Genomic DNA, 27671 nt, shown 5'->3' with positions numbered 1-27671 from the left:
CTATAATCCACAGTACCCATAAGGTGCCACAGGATCTGTGCCTATCTTCCTCTGCTCCATACCACATAGCCTTAACAATTTCTTACACACCAAGTACCTTCTTTCAGAGCTCTTTGCAAATGTTTCCCCTTTGCCTAGAAAGTCTTCCTGCTATGCACTGAACTCATAATTCCTACTTATTCTTTAACCTCAACTCAATCCTCAATTTGAAACTTTGCTGACCAACACAGTTGATCACATCCATCCACTATTTGTTATTATGGCTTTACCGGTCTCTTCTATAGTATTTAATACAGCTATAATTCACATTTATTTGTATACTAGTTTGATTAGTATCAGTTCTCATCTCTGACATATAATCTTCCCAGGGAGAGATTGTGTTCACTTTTACTTATCATTATATCCTTCCAATTAGCATAAAATGTAAAACACTGCAGGCATGTGACAGTGTTGATTAAAGGAATGAACAGATTCTTATCTAAGTAGATATGAATGAAGCAAGAGTTTGACAGCAGACTGAGTATTTAGATAGCAGCAGCTGAATATATGTTCAATTTCAGTTATGATCCAGTCTGGCTATAAGAAAAATATGTTCTAGTTTTGTGTTTTTCCAACTTTGACAATGGTTTTCAAGTGTGTGTACATGCACACGCGCATTTGTGTATTTATTTATCAATGGACCTTTATTTATTTATATGTGGTGCTGAGAATCAAACTCAGTGCCTCACACTTGCTAGGCAAGGGCTCTACCACTGAACTACAACCCCAGCCCAACAATGGGTTTTTAATTGTAAATTAATGAATAGATATTCTGATTTCATAATTGTCATTTACTTAGTTAATATGCATCTATCTTGAGATCATAAAATAAGAAACCTTCTTGTTATGCTGACAAGTGGCCTGAAAGTGGGAGCCCAGACCTTGGTTTGTCTACCACAGTAAGGAATGTAAACTTATGCATGACATGGAAGGCAAGATACTCCTGCCACTTTGGAAGCCACATCATTATATCCCATGTCTTCTACAAATAGTGAAAATGGCTCTCTAAGTAGCATATCCTAAACAATGACAACTGTGTGTTTCATATTTACAGATGCCACAAGTCTAACTTTATTAGGTTTTCCACACACTTTCCTATAACAGAAAATTTATAGTTGAGTAATTTATACTCTCATAATTTTTCCTCATTACATTTGTAAGGATGGTGGTTAAGTAAAAAATCAAAATATAGTTAAAGGCAATATATATGTTAAAAAAGAAATGGTAACAAACACAATACAGAAAAGAAATCCCTAATAGATCTGTATTCAGAGAAAACAATGAAACTATAATAAATCATCACAGAAATATAACAATCACGAAAATTCTAACTGATATAACATGAATTATCCAGTGTTATTTGGAGTGAGCTTTCTTTTATTGTCACTTGGGATTTTTAAATATTTTGCCAAGGAGAGATTAGTTGGGCTAAAATATTTGCATTGAAAGTATTCTCTTTAGTTTGGAAATGTTTTTGGAAAATCTTTTGTCATTCTTATTAATAGGCCTACTTTTCATATTTTTCCCCTTTCCCTTACCTGCTCGTTCCCCTACTCTACTTATCTTTCTTTGATTCCTCCCCATCCCCACCCCTTTTATTATCTTTTCTCCTCTCCAGCTTCCACATATAAGAGAAAATATACAACCCTTGACCTTCTGAGTTTGGCTTGGTTTGCTTAACCTAATCTCAAGTTCCATTGTTTTCCTGCAAATGACAATTTCATTCTTCTTCATGGCTGAATAAAATTCACTGTGTATATATATCCCAATTTCTTTATCCATTCATCTGCTGACCTACAGTAGTTCTACAGTTTGGCTAATATGAATTGTGCTGCTATAAACATGGGTATGCAGGTATCACTATAGCATGATGGCTTTAATTCATTAGGATAAATACCATAAAGTGGTATAGCTGGGACTATACTATTTTATTCTAGTTCTAGTTTCTATTTCTAGACTTTTTTTCTGGTTCTGCGAAGAACATCAGCGGTATCTGATGGGGACTGCATTGAATCTGTATATTGCTTTTGGTAGGATGAACATTTTAACAATATTAATTCTGCCTATTCATGACCATGGAAGGTCTATTCACTTTCTTTTGTCTTCTTTAATTTCTTTCCTCAGTGCTCTAGGTTTTCATTATAAAGGCCTTTCTCCTTCTTGGCTAGATTTATTCTTAGTTTTTGTTTTGGAGACTACTGTAAATGGAATTATTTTCCTAATTTCTTTCTCAGCATTTTAATTATTAGTATATAGGAAAGCAACTGGTTTTTGTGTGTTGGTTTTGTAACCTGCTACTTTGCTGAATTTCTTTATTAGCTTGAGCAGTCTTTGGGGGAAGTTTTTTTCAGTATTATAAGTATAGGATCATATCATCTGCAAACAATGACAATTTGACTTTTTCCTTTTCTATTTTTATCCCTTTTATTTCCTTCCATTGCCTAACTGGTCTGGCTAGAATTTCTGGTACTGTATTAAATAGAAATGGTGATAGTAGTCTTGTTCCAAATTTTAAAAGAAATGCTTTCAGTTTTTCCACATTCACTACAATGTTGGCTTTCAGTTTTTTACATAGAGCCTTTATGATGTGGAAGTAGATTCCTTCTATCCCTAGTTTCTTCAGTGTTTTTGTCATGAGCTGAAATTTGTACGTTTTTTCTGCATCTATTAAGAAGATCAAGTGATTTTTGTCCTTAATTCTATTTATGTGATGGATTACACCTAGCTTTGCATATGTTAAACCATTCTTGCATCACTGACAAAAAATTTGGTCAGGATATACTTTCCTCTTAATATGTTGTTGAATATAATTTGATAATGTTTTATTAAGGATTTCTGCATCTAAGTTCAATAGGAATATTGGTCTGTAGTCTCCTTGATATGTCTTTCTCTGGTTTTGGTATGAGTGTATATATATATACACACACACACACACAGAGAGAGAGAGAGAGAGAGAGAGAGAGAGAGAGAGAATGAGAAGATGAGTTGTTGGTAGATCTCTATTTTATTCATTTATCTGCAGTGCTGAGAATCAAACCCAGTGCCTCACACATGCCAGGCAAGGCGCTACCCTAAGCCACAGCCACAGCCCCTGTTGGCAGGCTTTTTATTACTGCTTCTATCTTATTGCTAGCTATTGTTCTGTTAAGGTTTTCTGTGATGTCTGTAGTCAATTTAGGCAGGCTATATGTGTCTAGGAATGTATCCATTTCTTGATTTTCCAATTTATTAGTGTAAGTTTTCAAAATAGTCCTTAATGATATTCTGGATTTCTGTGATGTCTATGGTGATTTCTCCTTTTTCATGTCTAATCTTATTAATTTGAAAGTCTCCTGTCTTCATTTTTGGCTTATCAACCTCGTTTATCTTTTCAAAGAATCAGTTCATTTCCTTGATCCTTTGTATTTTTTTTTTATTCTCTATTTCACTGATTTTGGTTTTGATCTGAATTATTTCCTTCCTTCTACTGATTTTGGAACTGGTTAATTATTTTTCAAGGCCAATGAGATGCATCACTCCGTCATTTTTATTTGGGATCTGATTTTTCTGAAGTAGGCATTCATAGCTATAAACTTTCCTCTTAGAATTGCTTTCACAGTGTCTCAGAGATTCTAGTATATTGTACCACTACTCTGATTTGATTCTAAGAATTTTTAAATCTCTCCTCTGATCTCTTCTATCAGCCACTCATCATTCAAACATGTATTTTCAATATCCATGTGTTTATATTGTTTCTACAGGGTTTTGTTGTGTTGATTTCTAATTTCATTCCATTATTATCTATAGAAGAAATTATATCAACTTTTTTATTCTTTCTAAGTGCTTTGTGACCTAAAATGCAGTCTGTTTTAAAGAAGGTTCCATGAGTTGCTGAGAAGAAAGCATATTTGACTGTTGTTGGATTACATGTTCTATAGATGTCTGTTTGTCCATTTAATTTATAATATTTTTAAGGCCTGAGGAATCTTAACTGAGTTTATAACTGGATAACCTATCTATTCACGAGAAAGGTATGTTGAAACCACATAGTATTATTGTATTGGGGTCTATATGAGGCTTTAATCAAGTAGTTTCTTTTATGTTAATAGGTACATCACCATTTGGGGCATAAATATTTACTATTGTTGTACCTTCTTGTTGGAGTGTGTCCTTTACCAGTATAAAGTGACCATCTTTGTCTCTTCTGATTAATTTTTGGATTGAAGTCTGCTTTGGCAAAAACCAGAGTAGCTACTCCTGTGTGTTTTAGGATCCATATGCAGGGTATATCAATTTCCATCCTTTCACTTTTAGTGTAGGGCAGTCTTTGCCTGTAAGGTGAGTCTTATGCAAACAACATATACTTGGGTCTTGTTTTTTAATGCCTTTTGCCAGCCTATACCTTTAATTAGAGAGCTGAGATATTCAATGCTACCAATAGTGAGATATTTATTAATTCATACAGTTTTGATTTATTTCCATGTTTAATTTGGACCTGTTTATCATTTGCTGAGCTGTTCTTCAAATGAGATTTGTTCATTTGTGAGCTCTGGAGTTTGTTTTTGATTTCTTCTGTGTGCAGTACTTCCTTTAGTATTTTTGTGGTGGTTTAGTAGACATAAATTCCTTTAGTTTCTGCTTAATGTGGAATGTTTTTATTTCTTCTTCAATTTTGAAGGATATCTTTGCTGGATATAGCAATCTTGGTTGACAGCAATTTTCTCTTGAATCTAGAACATAAGTTCTGGCTTTCAGAGTCTGTGCTAAGAAATCAGGAGTAATTCTGATTGACTTGCCTCTATGACCTGATGATTTACTGTGCTTTTCATTTCTTTAGGGCCTTTAAAATTCTATCCTTGTTTTGTAAGTTAGGCATTTTCATTATAATGTATTATGGAGAAGTTCTTTTCTGATCTTGTCTATTTTGAGTTCTGAATGCATCCTCTATGTGGATGCTCATCTCAATCAAAAGGTCGGAAAAATTTCTGTATTATTATTTCCCTGCAGAGGTTACCCATTTTGTTAGCCTGCATCTCACAACTCTCTTTGATTGCCATAATTTATTTTTTTAGTTACTATAGTTTTCTTCTCGATTTTGCTATTTATTTTTATTTTTAATTATACATGAGAATAGAATGTATTTTGATAGAATATATACACATAAATAACCTATTCTATTCGGTTTCCACTCTTCTGTTCGTACATAATGTGCAGTTACCCTGGTCATGTATACAAATCCAAGGCTAGGAAAGTTATGATCAATTAATTCCAATAATTCTTAAATTTGGCATCTTAATGTGATCTCAGAGTTCTTGTACATTATGATTGGCTACCTCTTTTCTTTTCTTTAATTGTCTGAATGTTCAAGGCCACCCACTTTGTCTTCCAGCTCTGAGATTTTGCCTTCAGCATGAGCTCCTCTATTAGAAAAACTTAACTCAGTATTTTATTTGATTTACTGTGCTTTTCATTTCCTAGATTTCTTTTTGTTTTTTTCAATAAATATCTTTATCTTCTTAGTAGTTTTTCCTGTGTTCTCTTGGACCTCATGAATCATTCTCTTGAATTCTTTATCTGACATTTCATCCACTTCAATATCTTTACAGTCATTTGCTGTAAAGTCAATTCCTATTTTTGTGTTTTTCACTGAGCTGCCAGTTGGAGTGGTTGAAATAGCTCTTAGCTTCCCTTCTCACCAGTGAAAGATAGGACAAAATGGTAATTACTGTCAGTTGGAGTTTTGTCTGCACGGATCACATCGTTGCATTCCCAAGATGAGGCTACTGCAAAGTTCTATTTTTCATATTTTTAATCCAAATTTCTTATAGGAGATAAAATTAAATTGAACATGATTAAATTGAAATAGACACCTACCTGATTGACATCTTGCCTCTTCCAGGACTCCAGTCTCCATTCTGAAAGACACAATCAGACACAAGATAAGATTCAAAAAAGAATAAACCACTTGATTTTTAGGAGTGTTCAATACTTCATGGAAAAACACAGATACTGGAAATAACTCTCTTTTAAGACAAGTATGAATAAAAAAAGGCTGCTTAAAAGGCAGAGGTACATGTTTCTTAAAAAGAATTTTAAAAGAAACCAGGCATGGTGGCGCATGCCTGTAATCCCAGAGGCGAGAGAGGCTGAGGCAGAAGGATTGCAAGTTCAAAGCCAGTCTCAATAAAAGCAAGGTGATAAGCAACTCAGGAGACCCTGTCTCTAAATAAAATACAAAATAGGACTGGGGATATAGCTCAGTGATTGAGTGCCTCTGAGTTCAATCCCCGATACCAAATAAAAACAAAACAAAACAAAAAAAAAGAATAACCAAAAAGCAAATATTTGATGTTTTCTGTGGTTTATTAAGCTTCTTAGATGCTCATTTAGAGAAAATTGTTTTAAAACACTGTCTAATGAAGGAAAGACAGAATTTAAAAAGTACAATGATGACTATCTGTATGACCACAACTCATTACAATCTTGTTTCAGAGAGTTATTAAGGCAACTGATAGCACAGTAGTCAACACAAGTTTGTTTTTGTTTGTTTTCTTTCTGTGATGGCAGTGGCTTACAAAATATTTTTACATTGTAGCTGTGAAATTCCTATGATTACTAACCCCAAATGTTTAAGATAGTATACTGACTTACTATTAAAAATCTTCAAGGATGACCCAAAAGGTTCTACCAAGAAACTTCTAGAACTAGTAAATGAATTCAGCAAAGTGGCAGGATATAAGATATAAAATCAACACCCATAAATCAAAGGCATTTCTGTATATTAGTGACAAATCCTCTGAAATGGAAATGAGGAAAACTACCCCATTCACAATATCCTCAAAAAAAATAAATAAAATACTTGGGAAGCAACCTAACAAAAGAGGTGAAAGATCTATACAATGAAAACTACAGAACCCTAAAGAAAGAAATAGAAGACCTTAGAAAATGGAAAGATATACCTTGCTCATGGATAGGCAGAATTAATATTACCAAAAGCACTTTACAGATTCAATGCGATTCCGATCAAAATCCCAATGGCATTCCTTGCAGAAATAGAAAAAGCAATCATGAAATTCATCTGGAAAAATAAGAGACCCAGAATAGCTAAAGCAATTCTAAGCAGGAAGAGTGGAACAGGCGGTATAGCGATACCAGATTTTAAACTATACTACAGAGCAATAGTAACAAAAACAGCATGGTACTGGCACCAAAACAGGCTGGTAGACCAATGGTACAGAATAGAGGACATAGAGACCAACCCACAAAATTACAACTACCTTATATTAGACAAAGGTGCTAAAAGCATGCAATGGAGAAAGGATAGCATCTTCAACAAATGGTGCTGGGAGAACTGGAAATCCATATGCAACAAAATGAAATTGAATCCCTTTCTCTCACCATGTACAAAAGTTAACTCAAAATGGATCAAGGAGCTAGGAATCAAACCAGAGACTCTGCGTCTAATAGAAGGAAAAGTTGGCCCTAATCTCCATCACGTGGGGTCAGGCCTCAAATTCCTTAATAAGACACCTATAGCACAAGAGTTAAAACCAAGAATCAACAAATGGGACGAATTCAAACTAAAAAGTTTTTTCTCAGCAAGAGAAATAATATGTGAGGTAAACAGGGAGCCTACATCCTGGGAACAAATTTTTACCCCTCACACATCAGATAGAGCTCTAATCTCTAGAGTATAGAAAGAACTCAAAAAGTTAAACACCAAAATAATAAATAACCCAATCAACAAATGGGCCAAGGACCTGAACAGACACTTCTCAGAAGAGGATATACAATCAATCAACAAATACACGAAAAAATGCTCACCATCTCTAGCAATCAGAGAAATGCAAATTAAAACTACTCTAAGATACCATCTCACTCCAGTAAGAATGGCAGCCATTATGAAGTCAAACAATAATAAGTGCTGGTGAGGATGTGGGGAAAAGGGTACACTTGTACATTGCTGGTGGGACTGCAAATTGGTGCAGCCAATTTGGAAAGCAGTATGGAGATTCCTTGGAAAACTGGGAATGGAACCACCATTTGACCCAGCTATTCCTTCTCGGACTATACCCAAAAGACCTAAAAAGAGCATACTACAGGGACACAGCCACATCAATGTTTATAGCAGTTCAATTCACAATAGCTAGGCTGTGGAACCAATCTAGATGCCCTTCAATAGATGAATGGATAAAAAAAAAATGTGGCATTTATACACAATGGAATATTACTCAGCACTAAAAATAACAAGATCATGGCATTTGCAGGGAAATGGATGGCATTAGAGCAGATTATGCTAAGTGAAGTTAGCCAATCCCTAAAAAACAAATGCCAATTGTCTTCTCTGATATAAGGGGGGGTGACTGAAAATGGGATAGGGAGAAGAGCATGAGAAGAAGATTACCACTAAATAGGGAAGAGAGGTGGGAGAGAAAGGGAGGGAGAAGGGGAATTGCACGGAAGATGGAAGGAGACCCTCATCATTATACAGAATACATGTATGATGATGTGAGGGGAAAAAAAAAAGAAGTGTGTCACATTAGATTGGGTAGAGAGAAGTTATGGGAGGGGAGGGAAGGGAAAGGGAGGAAGGGAAGGACAGCAGAATAAAATAGACACTAGTATTGCTGAATGTATATACGTGACTGTATGACCAATGTGATTCTGCAACCTGTACACTCAGAAAAATGAGAAATTATACCTCATTTGATTCAAATGTCTGATATGTCAAGATCATCGTACTGTCATGTGTAACTAATTAAAAAAAAATAGGGCTGGGGATGTGGCTCAAGCAGTAATGCACTCGCCTGGCATGCGCAGGGCACTGGGTTTGATCCTCAGCACCACATAAAATTAAAAAAAAAATAAAGATGTTGTGTCCACCAAAAACTGAAAAATAAATATTTAAAAAAATTCTCTCTCTCTAATAAAAAACGTATTATTTATAATAAAGTTTTCTTAAAATCATTTGGATATAGAAAAGAAACTATAATTTGAAAAGTGATTATTAAAAATTATTTTAAAATGTTAATTTTAGTTTTACTTTCAAATATAATGTTTATAAAATGATAAAAACAAATACTTATACCTTTCAAAAACTCATCCTCAAATTGTTGAGCTGATACTTTTTGGGGATACTTGATTCCAGCTCCCCAAGTGACTAAAGGAGTCAAAGTCTCTGAAGGATGACCAGCCCCATGGGAACCTATAAATAAGGCATCAAGAGTAATAAGACACATATAAGAACTTATCACTATTTTAAAAATATCTTGTTTTAAAGAGTTAATCCATACATCACTAATTCTAGCCACCACATTCTAAATGCTTGTAGATTTTCAAAACAATTAGTTTGAAATATTCCCATAAGTCAGAGCATCAAAACAAACAAGTAAAAACAAAAACAATAATAAAACAAGAATGTCTGCTGAGTAACTTATTGAAAGAAGAAAATTAAAATAATAACAGGAAATGATGGAGAAGCTGTTTCTATTACCAGAGTAGTATGGAGAAGAAAGAACATGGGAGGGCTCCTTGAGGGAGTAACCACTCAGACTTGGAGCAAGCAGTATAGGCTTCTGCAGAGAACAGCAAGGTCTATGGATCGTTTTCTTTCAGGCCTCTTAAAGCTGGTATAGCTAAAAAAAATCCTTCATAAAGTAGACCCAGCCACTAGGATTCTTTCATGTGTTCTGGAGGTCCACACCTCATCTTGACATTCATTATTTCATTCTCTTGAGTACACAGTACTTTTGCCTTGGGAGTCTAACAGGCAACATAGGCTTATTTCAGATAGAATTTTAGCAGTTCTAGGCCCCTCAGTAATACTGTCCTAATATCACCCCTTTATCATCATATATGGTAAATTCTAGGCAGACAGATATTTCTTCTCCATACTTTTTTTTTCTAGTTTTTCATTTGTAAATACTTCTTCTTACAATTAGAAAAAAAGATTCTTTACATAAGATCATTCTTTTTCCACTAACATTTTAAGGATATGACTACTCTGTGCTAGCCACTTTACATGAAATAAGACACCTAATCTTCTCAACATTATAAGATACCTACAAACTACATTTTTCACTATTTTACCTGTAAGGTACATATCACTTAAAGAGATACTAACCCCAGTCTGTCATTCCATGGTCAGAGGTAAAAATAAATGCTGTTTTTCCATCATTTCCATAAAAATGTTGAAACATGGAGACAATTTCTTTTACTTTATCATCAACTATTTTAATGTTGTCTTTATACTCCCTGTTTATAAAGAAGCAGAAGAGCAAATTAAATTAACTTGAAGAGAAAACATTTATTCAAAAATGGACTCTTTACATTCAATGTTAGGAATTCATAAAATCCTTTTAGTCTTTAATAAAAATCAGAGCTCTTTAGATTATGAAAAATCATTTTTTCTCCTTTAAAGAACAAAAGAACCTGAAACAGTTTTAAAAGATGGTTTAAAAGGAGGTACTGATTAGCACATATATTTTAATGAACTCTTTAGGTCCCAAATGAGATAACGATGACTTCATATTCTCTGATAATATAAACTCTGCTGTTCTGACTATCTGAATAGATAAGTGTCACTGTTTCAAGGATAGAATGTCTTCATCCTAAAAAGAGTCTGATATGTCTTGAGCAAATTATATTTAACCTTTCCATGCAGTTGAACAAAGATGTTCTCATATGAATATATCAATCAATTAAACAATACTGGCAGTTATTTCAATATACTTTATATTTGTATTATATGTATCAATACAAATTCAAAATAAGGAATAAAAGAGATTTCTTTCTCTTATGCTCTGCCAAAGTGAGAAAAAAATTTGCTACTATATATAAAGAGTGCCATGAAAATATATAGAAAACTTTATATCATTATTTGCTAGATACAATGCAATGAAACACACAAGGAATTACATCTTTTTTGTGATGTCAAAATTAACATCATAAAAATATTTTTTATTTCAAGATTAATTGATAAATTTCTAAAATATAGATATTTTAAATGAAATATTTTTCTTTGCCTTGATAATGAAAAGAATATGGAATATATGTACAGGAGATCTTATTTTAATAAGTAACACAACTATAGCACATGTAATTTTAACTACTCTACAATTTTTTAATTTTTTGGTATTGGGGATTGAACCCAGGGGTGCCTTACCATTAAGTAACATCTCTTATGCTTTTTATTTTTTGAGACAGGGTCTTGCTAAGCTGCCTAGGCTGGCCTTGAATTTGTGATACTCCTGCCTTAGTCTCCCAAACTTCTGGGATTACCACCCATCTTATATCTCATATAATTAAGAATTTGCTGTATATTATACTACTTCTTTAAAATATTAGCTCTATTGTTATAAATACAAAGAAAATGGCATAATAATTTAGAAGTTCAAGGGGCATAGCGATTCCCCTCAAACAAAAAAAAAATCAAATTGAACACATTAAAATTACCTTGATGATGGTCGGTGGGCATGTCCATTTGTATCAAGTCCTAATAAATGTAAGAAAAAAACTACCTTTTCTTCATTTACTTTAGAAAACAAAGATTGATTGTTTCTGGCAGCATGAAAGAAGTCCTATATGTAACAAATCAGTTTAAAAATTAGTTCATTTATTTTATTTAAAAGGTAACAGAAAGGAGATCTTAATTATCTTAAACTTAATATCACTGTTATGACATACCTAACTTAATAAAATATAACAGGTTGAAGAAAAATTTCAGCGAGAACCAAAAACAGAACTGATTTATTATTTTTAAATATATTCAGAGCTGAACCAGTTCTCTTTCTCCTGTCCGCTACCATTCTAGTCCAACCATAATCTCTCATTAAGAACATTGTGAGTAGATTCCTAAATACTTTTTTTACCTCAGCAAGAATCTGGTCTTCACACTATAATAGAAAAATATCTACTTAATGAAATAAAATTCAAAAGTTATTTATTGCATAATGAAAAATTGGATTCCTGACCCCTTCCAAGACAAATGATTCATCTTATACTCCTATACACATGAACATATATGCAAATACCCATGGAAAGTACTTTTAAGTAATTTTAAATAAGCCAACTGGCTATACCAAAATATATCATTGTTGTTTATATAAATGCCTCCAACTGTAGAAAATGTTAATTTTTTTTTTTTTTTTTGTATCAAGGATTTAACCCAGTGCACTTAACCACCGAGCAACATCCCCAGCCCTTTACTAAGTTGCTGAGGCTGCCCTCAAACTTCCAATCCTCCTACCTTAGCCTCTTAAGTCTCTGGGATTACAGGAATGTGCACCACACCTGGTTAGAATATGTTAACTTTCAACAAGCAATGTTTAATTTTTCAACAAAGCTTTGAAGCATTGAAGTTTTTTTTTTCTCAAATAATTCTTCATTATTATAAATGTTAAAAATATAAATGGGGGTTGGGGTTATAGCTCAATTGGTAAGAGCATTTGCCTTGCATGTGTGAGGCACTGGGTTCGATCCTCAGCACCATATAAAAACAAATAAATAAAATAAAGATTTTATGTCTGTCTACAACCAAACAAGTATTTGTGTATGTGTGTGTGTATATATACATATATATATATATATATATATATATATATATATTAGAGAAATTCATCAAAAGTAGGAATAATTTTTTTTTAACCAGGCTTACACCTATATAATCCTAGCAACGTGAGAGGAGGAGGTAGGAAGACTGCAAGTTCAAGACAAACCTTCAGTAACTTAGTCAGACACGCTTATCAAAATTTTTAAAATAAAATAAAGAACTAGGATGTAGTTATTGGTAAAGTGCCCCTGGTTTATATCACAATTAAAAAAATAAATAGGAAATGCTGTCTTAAAAAATAAATTTTTAAAATATGTAAATTTCTACCATACTCCTCAAAAGTATACAGCTATTTCCCATCTTTCCTATACATTCTACCTAAACCCTAAGAACTTTTAAATCTAGATGGGAATAACAAGTTTTTTTTAAAAAAAGGAGTTAAATTCTAAACTTATAATTGAAAGCTAACAAGCAAAAACTGAGCAACTAACTTGAATTAAATTTCTAATTTCATGACTAGTAAAAAGTAATCAGCTATGTAAAAAGTGCTGTTCATTCATACATAGACAGAAGATTTGGGAAGCTATGAGATATGAATCTGGAAGAGCTCAACCTGTTTCTCAGTGCTAGATTCCCATTGTCTTTTAAAAAGTTGATTTGCTGGATGTAAGCAGTAAAATGTGCTCCTAGCTTCTTTCCCCTCAATATAATCTCTTAAGCCCATCAGCCTCTACTTTGCCTTTTTTTTTTTTAATACTCATAAGTAAAACTATTTTATTTATTTATATTTTTATTGCTGTATTATTATTGTACATAATGGTGGGATTTGTTGTTACATACTCATATATATTCATGATATAACAATATAATTTGAATAATATCGTTCCCCAATATTTTCCTTTACCTTCCCCTCCTCCCTCCTCCTGGTCATTTGCTTCTATTGAGGTCCCTTTGATTTTTCTTGAGAACTCTCCCCACACTTTTATTTATTTATTTTTTTATCGGTTGCTCAAAACATTACAATGATCTTGACATATCATATATCATACATTTGATTCAAATGGGGTATGAATTCTTATTTTTACCACATGTACAAACTGCAGGATCAATTGGTCCATTTTGCATCTAAAGCATTCATTCATTTCTGTACCCAACTAGTACTTACTATGCATTCAGGGAGACTCCTTAAGACTCGTCCAACATATAGTCTCCCTGTTTACTTGAGTCAAAACCTTTGATTTTCATGGGACACGGCAATTCTCAAAACTTAAAACCTACACATTTTCTCCTTTTTTACAGTTAGATGTGCCTTGTGGTTGTGACCCATGAGATATGAATCAAACATTTCAGTCAAATAGCTATGTGAACCTTAGGTTCTTTGAAATAAATATAATTCAGTAGGAGAGAAGGTCCTTTTTGATTCCTTAGACTGATGGCCTAAACACTGAAATAACAGTTGGAACTCCAACATTACCTTAGATCATGAGATGACCTTGAAGATAACTTGCGCTCTAAGAATGGAGAACTTTCAGAGACTGGATCTTATTGATACTGTGTAGCATCCTAGAGGGCTTCAATCCCTCACTACTGACTTCTGTCTTATAGAGACAGAAGTAAACTTTTAAATTATTTTTTTCCTATCACACCTGACTGAATATAACCTAAGTTAATGCATGTAACTATGTACCAAACAATTTCCTGATAGATAATAATAATATATATAAAATGCAGTGTATATTTTATATATTACTATATATTATATAGCACATATAATACAAAGAGAGAATTGAAGGGGAATATGTAACATATCAACAATCTCAGTATAGCATGATAAAACAGAGAATAGAGGATATAGAGGATTGTTACCTAAGTCAATGTAGGAGTAGGATCAAGCAAGAGAAGTTACAGAAGATCTAACAGGAGATGATGTATAAACTGAGTTTTAAAGTGAGTAGATTCAACATGGATGAACTAATGAAGGACATTATTCTAAGTGAATTAAGCAACTTATAAAAAGACAAAAGCAATATGATTCCTCTTTTTATGAAATGAAATATCTAGAGTGGTCATATCATAATGTATAATAACAAAATGGTGTTTGCCAAGAATTGAGAGAAGAAGGAAAAAGGTCATTTAATGGCTATAGAGTCTCAGTTTTGCAAGATGAAAATGTTCTGAAGGTTGCCTGCACAACATGAATGTACTTAACACTACTAAATTGTACATTTAAAATGGTTAGGATAAAAAAAAAATGGTTAGGATGGTATGTTTTATGTTACGTGTATTTTTGCCACAATTTAAAAACAAAGTGAGATCTGGGTGCAGTGGTGCATACCTGTAATCCCAGAGGCTTGGGAGGTTGAGACAGGAGGATCACGAGTTCAAAGCCAGCCTCAGCAATAGCAAGGCGCTAAGGAACTCAGTGAGACCCTATGTTTAAATTAAACACAAAATAGGGCTGGGGAAGTGGTTGAGTGGTCCTGAGTTCATTCCTCAGTCCAAAAAAAAAAAAAAACCAAAGTGAGTAGAAAATAGAATGGATTTGAAAACAGTTTGACTTGATAAGACCCTGCTTCTCGCTCTAGCCTCACCTGAGACCTCACTCCCAATCAGTGCTTCTGATGCACTAACCTTCTTTCTTTCAGGTCCTTAAACCCTTTCCGCTGGCTCTTACTTTAGGGCCCAAGATTTATATAAATTGTTAGCCTTAAGTCCTCTGTTCCACACTAATCTTTCCTTCCTTCCCAACCATTTCTTTGCTTCCTATATCTCTTCAAAGGATATCTCAAAACTCTCCAGAAAGACATTCGCAAAACTGTCCAGTCTCCATTAAAATGTTATAAAAATATATTCTTTATTTTTCCTTCTTACCATTTACCACAGTTGATGATTGCACATTATCTGGTTAATATATATCTACCATATTTTATGAAGAAGTCATGGGCAAATTCTTTTTTTCTGTTTACTATCATATCACCAACACTAGCAGCATAGGAAAGTGCCAATAAAGCCAATCAAATAGAGCTTCTAATCCATCTGAAGTTGTTATTTGGATATAAAGAACAATGGACTAATAGGAAGGAGAGAACTAACAATACAACTGAAATTTTTTCACATAATTTTTGAGAATATAAAGTCTACAGTATTACTGGCAAAACTAACAATTATCACTATCAAATAGTTTTTAAAACTTCATTACTTAAAGAAACTCAGAGGTATTTAATAATTCATAAATTGCTATCTTTGCTGTATTTCTGTCTTTGCTTACCTTCCTTTAAAATACAAATTTTTAAAAACATACCACCTGCTTTGTTATTATCAATGCTTTACATTTGAACAGCAGTTTTCAAAATGCTTTTGCAAATCTCACATGATCCACTACCTTAAGAGTTAAGTTTCTAAGGTTGACAGAAGATCAAGAAGATTTAGCTAGGATGATTCCCCAAACTAGAAATAGAAGGCACATTTTTCTGAATCATAATCTAGCACTCATATTACCTTCAGAAAGAAACACAGAATTTTAAAGGGGTATATTTTTAAATTAGTTTTTAAAAACTTCTTGGTTATTATAGAATGTGTAATTTCCTAAAATTCAGTCTTTTTAAAGTAGTGTGCTGTAACATAGAACTTTCAACTTCACACTAGCAAAAAACAAACAAACAAAAAACTCAAAGATATATTCTAACAAGTTTCTAGTATCTTTGGTTAATATGTATTTAGTAAATTAATCACTTAATAACATTACCTTAACTTTATCAAAAACCCATGTATCCAGTTTTGTTGCATCATCAGCACCAAAATCCTCTCTTTCCGCATCATAGCTGTAAGTATAAACATGGTCTCCAGTAGCACCTAAAAAATAAATTGGGAAAAAAATAAATTTTTAAATAAATATCATAAAAAATTGATAATCATTTAAAGAATTTTTAAATTTTTTTTTTCTATTTTTGGAGACTAGACCTCATTATGTTACCCAGGCTGACCTAAAACTCCTGGACTCAAATGATCCTCCTGCCTGGGCATTCCAAGGGCTGGGATTAAAGGTATGCACATCGATATCCAGTTCCATTTAAAGATTTTTTATGAGTAACCAGAAATATTTTATAAAGCACTTTGTTTATGATAAATACAGAAGGGAGGAATAATTAGCATGTAGCTATGTTATGTGCCCTGGAATACACTATATACTTTTACATTTTTTGTCCTCCTACTAATTTATTCTAATTTTACAGATACATTACTTGTAAGTAGTCAACTTGTCAAAGTCAACATTTTAATATGCAATAAAACAACAACAAAAAGCAACAGTTTCTCTCTCTTTAAGGGTTAAACTATTCAAAAAAATATGTGCCTCTTAGGATGTTAAAATCTAAAATAGATGAAGAACCTTTCTAACACAAGAAAAAATTCAAATATTTCAATTTTCTTATTAATAGACTGTATTTTCTCAATAAAAGGGAATAAATAACTGCTTATTGCCAGTTTGAAGAGATCAACAAATTATTAATCATATAGACTTGCAAGACTTTATTAAGAATCTAAAACTAATTTCTGGGATAGACAGGCTCTTGCAGATCTTAAGGGAGAGAAGTAACAAAGTAATGACAATATCTATAATATCAGTTCAGCTATAATGACTCTCTTCCTCTGCTTAGTCATTCTACTTCACACATCCCAAATAAAGAGACTTGAATGAGTTGGCTAGTTATCATAAGAGAAATGGAACATTTCTCATAGACTATGTTTGATATAGGCACTGGTCCCCCTTATCAACTGTAGCCAGGGTAGTGGCTTAACTTTGTAAAGCATATCAACTTAATCTGCTCTCACCACTGCTAGCTCCTCTAAAACCTAAACTGCTTCCCAACAAGGGAAATATATTAATGGCTGAACTATTTTGGCCTGCTCAGTATAATATTCTATGAATATCATATATTAAATTCTGAATATAGATTTTTGCTTTCTGAACACAAAATAATCTTCAGTAGTTCCAAATATTATAATTATATCTATGGCTAAGTATCATGTTATAAATCTTTCCATTAAGTAAAATAATTAATCATTCTGCTTTCCATAAAAGATAATGATGTAGCCGGGTGTGGTGGCGCTCGCCTGTAATCCCAGTGGCTCAGGAGGCTGAGAAAGGAGAATCACGAGTTCAAAGCCAGCCTCAGGAATGGTGATGCGCTAAGCAATTCTGTGAGATCCTGTCTCTAAATTAAATACAAAATAGGGCTGGGGATGTGGCTCAATGGTCGAGTGCCCTCGAGTTCAATCCCTGGTACCAAAAAGAAAGTAATGACATGAAGTTCACCCAACTGATTTTAGAAAATAATATAATAAATTTTCTGATCAAGAGATATCGTAGTACTTGCAGATTTGTGCACAAGAACAAATGCAACAAATCCAAATGTCATATTTCAAGTTAGCAAATCGAATATATGGCATTCCAATAGGCTAAAAGCCATTAATGCCATATATATCAAATGTCAACACATACGGTATAATTAATAAATTAAAATAGGAATAATAAATTTTAACCCTTAAATCTTTATTTGAATATCTATTAATTTCTTTTAACAATTTATTGAAATTTAATGAACCATATATTAACATTATCATAATGAAGCTATGTGACAAATATGTGGCTAAATGTCTCACATGAATTATCTAATTTAATCCTAAAAACAAACATATGAGGTAGAAATTATTGAGATTACAGGCCAAAAGTGGTAGTGCACACTTATAATCCTAGCAGCTTGGGGGACTGACGCAGGAGGACCTTGAGTTCAAAACCAGCCTCAGCAACTTAGCAAGGCCCTAAGCAATTCAGCAAGATTGATCTTTAAATAAATACAAAAAAAAAAAAAAAAAAAACTAAACAAACAAACAACAACAACAACAAAAAAACAGGCTGGGGATGTGGCTCAGTGGTTAAGTGACTCAGGTTCAATCCCCAGTACCAAAAAAAAAAAAAAAAGATTACATATAAAGGAAAATAAGCTTACAAAGGTTATCTAACTTACCCAAGATTATAGAGTTGTTAAATAACAGGCATCTATACCATTTCACTGAATTCAAACTACTATATAACAGTATCATGTGCTAATATTTCAAATATAAGAAAGATCACTGTCAATGAAACTGGCATATCTATCCAATGTAATATAAATCCCTATTTCAGAGATATTTAAAATAAGAAAACATGTCTGAAAACCAATAAATGCAGAAATATATTTAAAAACATACTGTTTTATTATTTATTTGTCACCTGAGAAAATATAATCAATGGCTCTCTTACCTTTGGCAAACATAGGTAAAATATCTGGGCTTCCCCAGCTCCATGTGTACTTGCTTTCATTAAAAAGAGAATCAAATTCTACAGGATTTTCCTTCCATCCTTAGGTAATGGAGAAAAAAGGCAAGCAATAAGGGTAATAACTACATGGTAAAAGAAGCCCCCAAAGATGTAGTCTTCAAATAATACCATTAATTGAAGAACAAATATAAAACTAAAATAGATTTTATACTATGCATATTGTATCACTATTTTAAAAAAATCTAACAATAGATAATCAACTTTTTTCTAAAACATAAAAGCACTTTTGAACTCTTAAAAGTTAACTCTAGAAAAATCACACATTCATCCAACTACTCAGGATGATGAAAAACTAAAGTTTAATTCCAGAATCAATACCAGTATGTGTTCATGTGAATAAAGCATGCTAAAAAACACTTATCAAAAGTATCTGAAAACAGACTTTTCACTTTATGACATAATTCAGTGATTAAAAAAAGGAATATTTATATGATAAGTGTTTCATTTAATAAAACTGTCTAAACAGACAATACCTTTGGCAACTGCACTGACATCTTCATAAAACCCAGCTATCATGGCTACATGACCCGGCCGAGATTCTGTTGGCACACGTGTATGAGATATACCCCAGCTGCCCTCATGCATTATGATACTCCTAAAAGATAAGGGAGACAAACAGTTAACATAGACTATCATTAATTACACTCATAAGTCATTATAAAAATAAGACAAATACAGAAGGAATCAAACCAAAAGTAGTGGTAGGGTGCTGACCTTGGTTTGATCCCCACTACCATGAAAACACCAAGAGTTGAGATTTAAGAAGGAAAGGAATCTTTCAAAACCTAGCCAAGCCTATTTCTAGCCCTCCCACCAGCTCATTGCAGTAGCATGAGTGAGCCCAGGCGAGACAAAGAAACACTCAATTACAGAACAGAATCACAAGAAAAAATATACCACTAATGTTTTAAGCCACAAAATACTATGATGGTTTGTTACATACAAATAACTGATAAAAATTGTATTATTATTTCAATGTTAAATTTTATTTAATGTTATGATAGTATTGTCGTTATTTGAGAGTAAGTCCTTGTTCTTTTATTTATTTATTTTTGTACCAGGGATTAAATCCACGGCACTTAACTACTGAACCATGTCCCCAGCCCTTTTTAAATTTTTTTTTTTTTTTTGAGACAGGGTCTTGCTAAGTTGCTTAGTGCATTACTAAGTTTCTGAGCCTGGCCTTGAATTTGGAATCCTCCTGCCTCAGCCTCCCAAGTCACTGGGATTATAGGTGTACATCTCTACACCCAGCTGTTCTTATTCTTAAGAAATGTATGTTGAACTGTTAAGGAATGAAGTATTACAATATATTACTTTCAAATTGCTCAGGAAAAAATATTTAAAAATTGGGCATACGCAAATGCATATCTCTGTCTGAATATGTTAGAAGACAATGCAATATTTAAAAAGTTAAAAACAATATTTTTTTTAATTGCACATCAATTTATTTTTATAAAGGATTCAGTTTGCTTTACACAGTATAAATGTGACTCAGGGTCCTCTAGGGTATTCAGTTAGTGGTAAATGTTATGAAGAGAAAAATAATTAGTAGAGTTTTGATTCACCTGTGAATATAGAAAGTTAAAAGGTAAAACTAGGACTTGAATCCAGTTTTTTTCTTTATTGAAATATTCTTATTTTTGAAATACTTTTGGTACCAACTGAGAATTCACTTAATAAGACACTTCAATTTGTAATGAAATGTCTTGGCTTTCCTCTATTTGTAATGACAGTATAAATTATTTTTATCTCAAAATACTTGGAAGGAAAAAGAAATTAATTCAAATGATTATGTCAATAAAACATTGTTAAATTTTTGAGATCATACATTTTGGAATCTGGGTTAACGAAAAATATTTTTATTATTTAAATTAGTTAAAAACAATATTAAACTAACTTAAAGATATACAGTTGTTCATCATATAAACTTTTTTTTTTCTTTTTGAGGTCAAACCCAGGACCTTGCACATGTTAGACAAGCACTCTGACACTGAGTTACAACCTTTATTTTCATTCTTATTTTTATTTTTAGACAGGGTATTGGTAAGTTGCCAGGCTGGCTTCAAACTTGCATCCTCCTGCGTTAGTCTCCCAAATAGGTGGGGATACAGGTGTGTGCCACCACACTTGATCCAATATGTAATCCTTTAACTTCTGTGCAGTTAAAACATTGTTAAAAAAAATTAAGGGGAGAAGAAATGTGATAATCCTAATTAGGAGTTAAATTATATTCCTATTTAAGATTAAAACAAGAAATTCTTTTGCTAAAATGTATCAATATTATTTAAGTTGTATTACAGTGATTGACAAAATGTGAGAAGAAAGCAAAACCACCCTAGATGCTATTACTGGTAGAAGGCCGGCAGAGCAACAAATTATATAACAGTAAACATACCAATAACACATTTGATAATGTTTTAAAATCATTATATTCTGAAGAACAATGCTTATAATTATTGGTTTATGTTATTTAAACATTGACTAGTCTCACAATAAAACCAGAAACCATACATAATAAGGAAATGGTTTAAAAACCACTGGATTGAATACGAGAAATAGTCTTTCACTTCTTGAGTTATACAATGAAAACTAGAATAAAACAAATGGGTTAGTATCAAGAAATCTGGATATTTATATTCAAGAACATTAATTAGATTTTTCATTAGATCATTTTATACCTTCTCCACCCGCCACCCCTGCCCAACTAGGGATTGAATCCTGGGCACTTTACAATTGAATTACATCTGCAGCCTCCCTCCCTTTTTTTGAGACAGTGATGCATTAGGTTGCCAAGGCTGGCCTCAACTTGTGATCATCCCGTCTCAGCCTCCTGAGTGAGTGGGATTACTGGTATGTACCACCATGCAGGGTTTATATCAGATTTTCAAAAAATAAAATCTTTCAAAAACCATTTTAGAAGAAGTTACAAGATTTCTGAAGTTATAAATATACAATGGCATGCAATACAGAATTCACAAACTGTTTGAGCCTTTGACTTTAAGCGTTTCCTTTAATAAGACCCAAACCAGAAACAAGTGCTACCAGAAAAAAAAAAACTTTTTTCTTACCGACCAGTATATATGTACCTTAAGAATCTTAGGAAATGGATATAGCTCAGTGATAGAGTACATGCTTAGCATGTGGGAGGTACTGCATAAAATCCCCAGGACCACAGGGAAAAAAATGAAATAAGTTATATATCTCTTTTCTTTGGAAACTAGGAAATTCACACAAATACATTATCCAAATGTTATACATTTTTGTATACTGTAACCATAGTCTGCTCTTATTTTCCTATTACTATTTCCTTGTTGACCTAAGTGGCTCATTTATGTGTTTTTATTCTTTATTATATTATGCATTTCCCTGAGCCACTATACATTTGTTTCTGGAAATTCAACAAAGCATTCAAGATCATTCCTTCTTCCAGGAGTCAACAAATAATTGCCTGTTTATATTCTAAAAACTGGAGATAAAATGGCATGTAATTCCTGGCCCTCATAGAACTTGCACAATTATAAGTACTATAATAAAAATAAAACACGGTAAAGGGATAGAAAATAATGATGACAGTTAGGGATGGGTGAAGGTAGAGTATTTTAAGAGAAATTTCCTCTTGACTTTGATTTTTAATCTGTCCACAACAGCATTAGGAAGGGTTATTGAGGGGTTTGCCACTAATCAGAAAAAGAAAAAATATTTATTAGGAGCCTCATAGGTCAAAAAATTAAAATATATTTCAAAACCACTCAATAATTAATAATTCATTAATATTTATACCTGTCATTATTTTTAAAATGAAAACAAAAACCTGCAGTCTTATTTTTTGAAGAAAAAGATAATACCATGAGCTATGAGCCAGGTTTGGGAAATAAGGACACATTAACAAAAGCAACTAAGGCCACATTTTTTTTTTTTTTTAAAAGATAGTATCTTGCTGTATTGCCCAAGCTGGCCTCCAACTCTTGAGCTTAAGCCATCCTCATCCTCAGTCTTTTAAGTAGTTAGTACTACAGGTGTGAACCACCATGCCTGGCTAAGGTGCCTGCCTAAGGCACATGTGTCAATTCACATGACATCAGCTTCTACAATAGTAAAAATAACACCTACAAAGAATTGGCATTATAGTGATAATCTATAAGACATTATAGATAAAACTGGCATTATAGTGAACAAGTGCTCTATTCTCTTACTGTTTATCTCACTACCTTTGCACCCAATGTAAGATAAACAGTAAGATATTTTACTGTTTAATAAAACTCAGGATAATATTTCTAAGAGATATCGCTGTACCAGTTGACAAATTTACCTAATAAATGGTGCTCTTGAATTTCCATTTTCATCTAATTCATAAAGTGAATCTGCTCGCAGGCCATCAGCAACAAACAGCACTAATCTTCTTGCTGGAGGTGGCAATGGTGTAAACTGAGGAGTCATTCCATGAATCAAAGGAGATGTAAAATAAATGTCAAAGATGGAGGCAAAGAACACAAAATGTACAAGCAATCCCAAAGTAAAGAACAGCAGCATATCTGGTGTAACTAATTAATCTTCAAGAAAAACTGAAAGAGAACAAAATTAACTAGTGTAAATCTTAATGCAATCATAGGTATTTCCACATATTTTAATGACTACAAACAAATCAAACATATATCTTACAATATTATTTATATAACTCACAACTTCCTTTCATTTATACTGGTAACAATAAACATTAATGAGAGATAATACTGAAATAAAATATATGATAAAGTACACCTAAGCAAAAAGAAAAAGTTCAAGTATAATAAGTAATTAGGACTAATAAACTATTTATGATAAATTTAAGTACATTCTAAAACACAAAATTTAACATAGGATCAAAGAACAAAGAATTAAATCAATCCTAAAATAAGTTAGGATTCAGTCAAATCAAATCCTACATAATATGAAACAACTCATGCTCCTTTTGGTTGACCATATGACAACTGTTGCTATTCTGAGAATTTTATTTTAATTAATCCATAAATATTTAAATGTTTTGAGTTTAATTTTTTTTTTTAACTTTGGTAATTAGCTCAAGGTCCTCTGGCTCTCTTGACTATCAACAAATTGGGCAGAAAACATGGATTCTATTCATTTAGCTGAGTCATTTGTAGGAAGTTAAAAAAAATGTGCTTCACTAATCTCTAGAATATGTAAAGAACTCAAAAATCTTAACACCAAAAAAACAAATAACCCAATCAATAAATGGGCCAAGGAACTGAACAGAAACTTCACAGAAGAAATACAATTGATCAACAAATATATGAGAAAGTGTTCAACATCTCTAGCAATTAGAGAAATGCAAATCAAAACTAAGATTTCATCTCACTCCTGTCAGCATGGCAACAATCAAGACTACAGGACATGATAAACGTTGGCAAGGATGTGGTGAAAAAGGCACACTCATACATTGCTGGTGGAACTGCAAATTGGTGCATCCAATATGGAAAGCAGTATGGAGATTCCTTGGAAAACTGGGAATGGAACCACCATTTGACCCAGTTATCCCACTCCTTGGTTTATATCCAAAAAACTTAAAAACAGCATACTACAGTGATGCAGCCACATCAATGGCAGTACAATTCACAACAACTAAATTGTGGAACCAACCCAGATACCTTTCAGTAGATGAATGGATAAAGAAACTGTGGAATAAATAATACACAATGGAATATAATTCAGCATTAAAAGAGAATAAAATCATGGCATTTACAAGTAAGTGGATGGAGTTACAGAATATAATGCTAAGTGCAGTAAGCCCATCCCAAAAAACCAAATGTGGAATGTTTCTCTGATATAAGGAGGGGTGGGCAGCATGGGAGGAACAGACTACTTTAGATAGGGCAAAGTGGAGCAAGGGGAAGGGAGAGGGTATGGGCATAGGAAAAATGGTGGAATGAGACAAACATCATTACCTTAAATACATGTATGAAAACACAAATGCTGTGACACTACTTTGTGTACAACCAGAGACAAAAAATTGTGCACTATTTGTATAATATGAATTGAATTACATTCTGCTGTCTATATAACAAATTAGAATAAATAAAATTTAAAAAAAAATATATAACACAAATTAAAAAAAGAAGAAAAAATATGCCTCAGAAACTTTGCATTTATTAAGGAATATTTTAGTTCCCCAAATTAATTTAAAAAAAGTCACATGATTCATTCAATAAAAATGTTCTGTGTACACAGTGTGCACAATTGTGTGTTAGGGTACTGCAGAGAAGAGAAAAAAGGTCAAAGGTTTGATGAATTTACAAATACTAAGGAAAGAAAAGTCAGCAAAGTGAAACATTTAAACAATACTGTAAGACAATATGCCATTACACTGCCAAGATCAAACCATCTGTAGGAATATTTTTCAAATTCGTCCATAATTTGTTTTTGTTGATGAATCTCTGCATATTAAGAAAAAAATCACTTAAATTTGTCTTACTTGCAGCAAGCAGCATTTGTCACATATAGTGAGCCTGGGCTGAAAGACAAGATCTTATTCTTCCTGGCCTGAATAATCGTCACATCATGGAAAGAAAGGATGGCAAAAATATCCTGCAAAAACAAAAGAGACACTGGAAAAGGACTTATCAAAGACAAACACCTCAAAAAATAAAATAAAATGTAAGAAAAAAGAGTCCAACTACCAGCTACTTTTTTTCCTGAGAGAACAATTAAACATCAAAGATAATCTGCAAAGTATAAAAAGTGAGTAGATGGTATTTTGCCATGTATGACAATACTCTTTTGAGTAAATGTTTGCTTCTTTACTAGTATATATGAGCTTCAAGTATATTGTAAGCACCATGTTTTAATGTTATTCTAAATATTTATAAGATAAAATCATTGCAGTAAGTTTAGAAAATTACATAAAATTATCTGATTCTACCATCTGAAAAAAAATCTGTTTTCTTATAATTTTTATCCTATCCACATTTTTACAGAGGCACATAATTTTAATGGTAGATTTTTCCTGGTATACATTTAGCATATCTTTTTATTGGTATATTATGATTATATATAATAGTGGGATTTATTGTGACATATTCACACATGCACATAATTTGATCAATTTAATTCCCTAGCCTTTTCCTTCCCCTCTTCCCTCCTCCTGATCCCCTTCCTCAATTCTACTGGTCTCCTTCGTAATTTCATTAGGTCCCTTTTTTTAAAAAAATTTTTTTTCTAACTTCCACAAAAGAAAACATATGATCCTTGACTTTCTGAGTCTGGCTTATTTCTTCAACATCATGCTCTCCAGTTCCATTCACTTTACTGCAAATGACTCAATTTCATTCTTTATGGCCGAATAAAACTCCATTGTATATACATACACCACATTTTGTAAATTCACCTGCTGACAGACAAAGAGTCTGGTTCCATAACTTGGCTATTGTGAACTGAACTGCTATAAATATGGGTGTATGCATGTATTACTATAGCAACATAAGTATATCCTAAAAATCAAACTCTTATAACATATTAATTACCCTCAACATTCTCCATTGAATGGGGGCTTATTCATTTTCCTAATTACTCCTATATGGATAAGCACTGAAATGTTTTTCCCATTTTTCACTATTAAAAATTATCAATGTGATTAATTTAAATTTATATGTAATTTTTATGTCCTAATGTTTGATACATGTCAGATTAAGTGTTAAGATACTACCTATACATGTAGTCACTGAGTCAAAAACCTATGAGCAGGGCTGGGGTTGAGGCTCAGTGGCAGAGCACTTGCTTAGCATGTGTGAGGCACTGGGTTTGATTCTCAGCACCACATATAAATAAATAAATAAATAAATGTCCATGAACAACTAAAAATATATTTTTAAAAAAACCTATGTGCATCTTTAAGGCTATTGATATACTAAATATGGGAAAAAATTTTTCAGTTGAATATCGATTTTCCTAATGGTAAACTAAGTAACTCATCGATATAGACTTCATTTGCTTATCTGACAGCTTCCTAAAGAAAAAGCTATTACTCCAAGTATACCATCTCTCACCTGAACCACCTAAAAATGCTCCCAGAGCTCTCCCCATAGAGACTGACTCTTTTCTGATCTATTTCTTGCCATTAGCCATAGTATTACTTTTTAAATGCCAATCTGTACATCTCACCCCTTGTATAAACCCTGTAGTGTCTCTCCCCCTACTAATCAACACTATAAAGGTTTTACAGGGACTGGTCTCTGCTTCATTTTCTAACCTTGCTTCAGAGCACTTTCCATTGCTCTAGGGTTATCTCACCTCACTAGTCTTCTTTAGTTTCTTCAAACATTCCATGCTCCCCAATGCTGTGAGACCTTCATAGATAAAATTTCTCTTCATAGAATGACCAACCTATCCTCCACCCTCTCTCACTCCACTGTCTCCTAATATCTTCTTTCAAGGCTTACTTCCTCAGGGATTGTGCAGGCTTAAGTCAGAAGTCAAAATCTTGTTAGTAATTATATAACTGTGTCTTTGACTATTTGGATTAATGTCTATCTCTGCCACTTAACTATAATTCCATGACAGCAGGTCCAGGCTTCATTAGCATCCATCACAGTCCTAAATACTTAGTAAGGACTCAGAGGGTTGCTGAATAAATTGTTTAGGATTACCATTTCAAAGCTAAGTGCAATATGCTGTATATCCACTAGAGGATGCCTTGCTCCTCTTTTTGAGCCTCCCAAACAGGACCTGTGA

The 27671-nt window shown here is 32.9% G+C and overlaps 1 protein-coding gene across 5 annotated transcripts in view; it reads right to left on the bottom strand.

The window, feature by feature from the left end:
- Positions 1 to 27671, bottom strand: part of Pign (phosphatidylinositol glycan anchor biosynthesis class N) — a 119511-nt gene that overhangs the window by 88763 nt on the left and 3077 nt on the right. For all 5 annotated transcript variants that reach the window (XR_011704780.1, XM_027949079.2, XM_071602693.1 and 2 more), the window contains exons 2-10: positions 25417 to 25529; positions 23260 to 23512; positions 19421 to 19542; positions 18870 to 18968; positions 16314 to 16420; positions 11473 to 11597; positions 10142 to 10272; positions 9107 to 9223; positions 5893 to 5933 (exon numbers count right to left, since the gene is read on the bottom strand). Coding sequence is in view for 4 of the 5 variants with exons in the window: in XM_027949079.2 (XP_027804880.2) it covers positions 5893 to 5933; positions 9107 to 9223; positions 10142 to 10272; positions 11473 to 11597; positions 16314 to 16420; positions 18870 to 18968; positions 19421 to 19542; positions 23260 to 23480 (963 nt within the window). In the remaining variant the exon portion in view is untranslated. The remainder of the gene's footprint in view (positions 1 to 5892; positions 5934 to 9106; positions 9224 to 10141; positions 10273 to 11472; positions 11598 to 16313; positions 16421 to 18869; positions 18969 to 19420; positions 19543 to 23259; positions 23513 to 25416; positions 25530 to 27671) is intronic.

The sequence above is a fragment of the Marmota flaviventris genome, chromosome 16, assembly GCF_047511675.1.
Source record: "Marmota flaviventris isolate mMarFla1 chromosome 16, mMarFla1.hap1, whole genome shotgun sequence".
Taxonomy (NCBI): Eukaryota; Metazoa; Chordata; class Mammalia; order Rodentia; family Sciuridae; genus Marmota; species Marmota flaviventris.
This window is presented reverse-complemented; position numbering and strand designations above follow the sequence as displayed.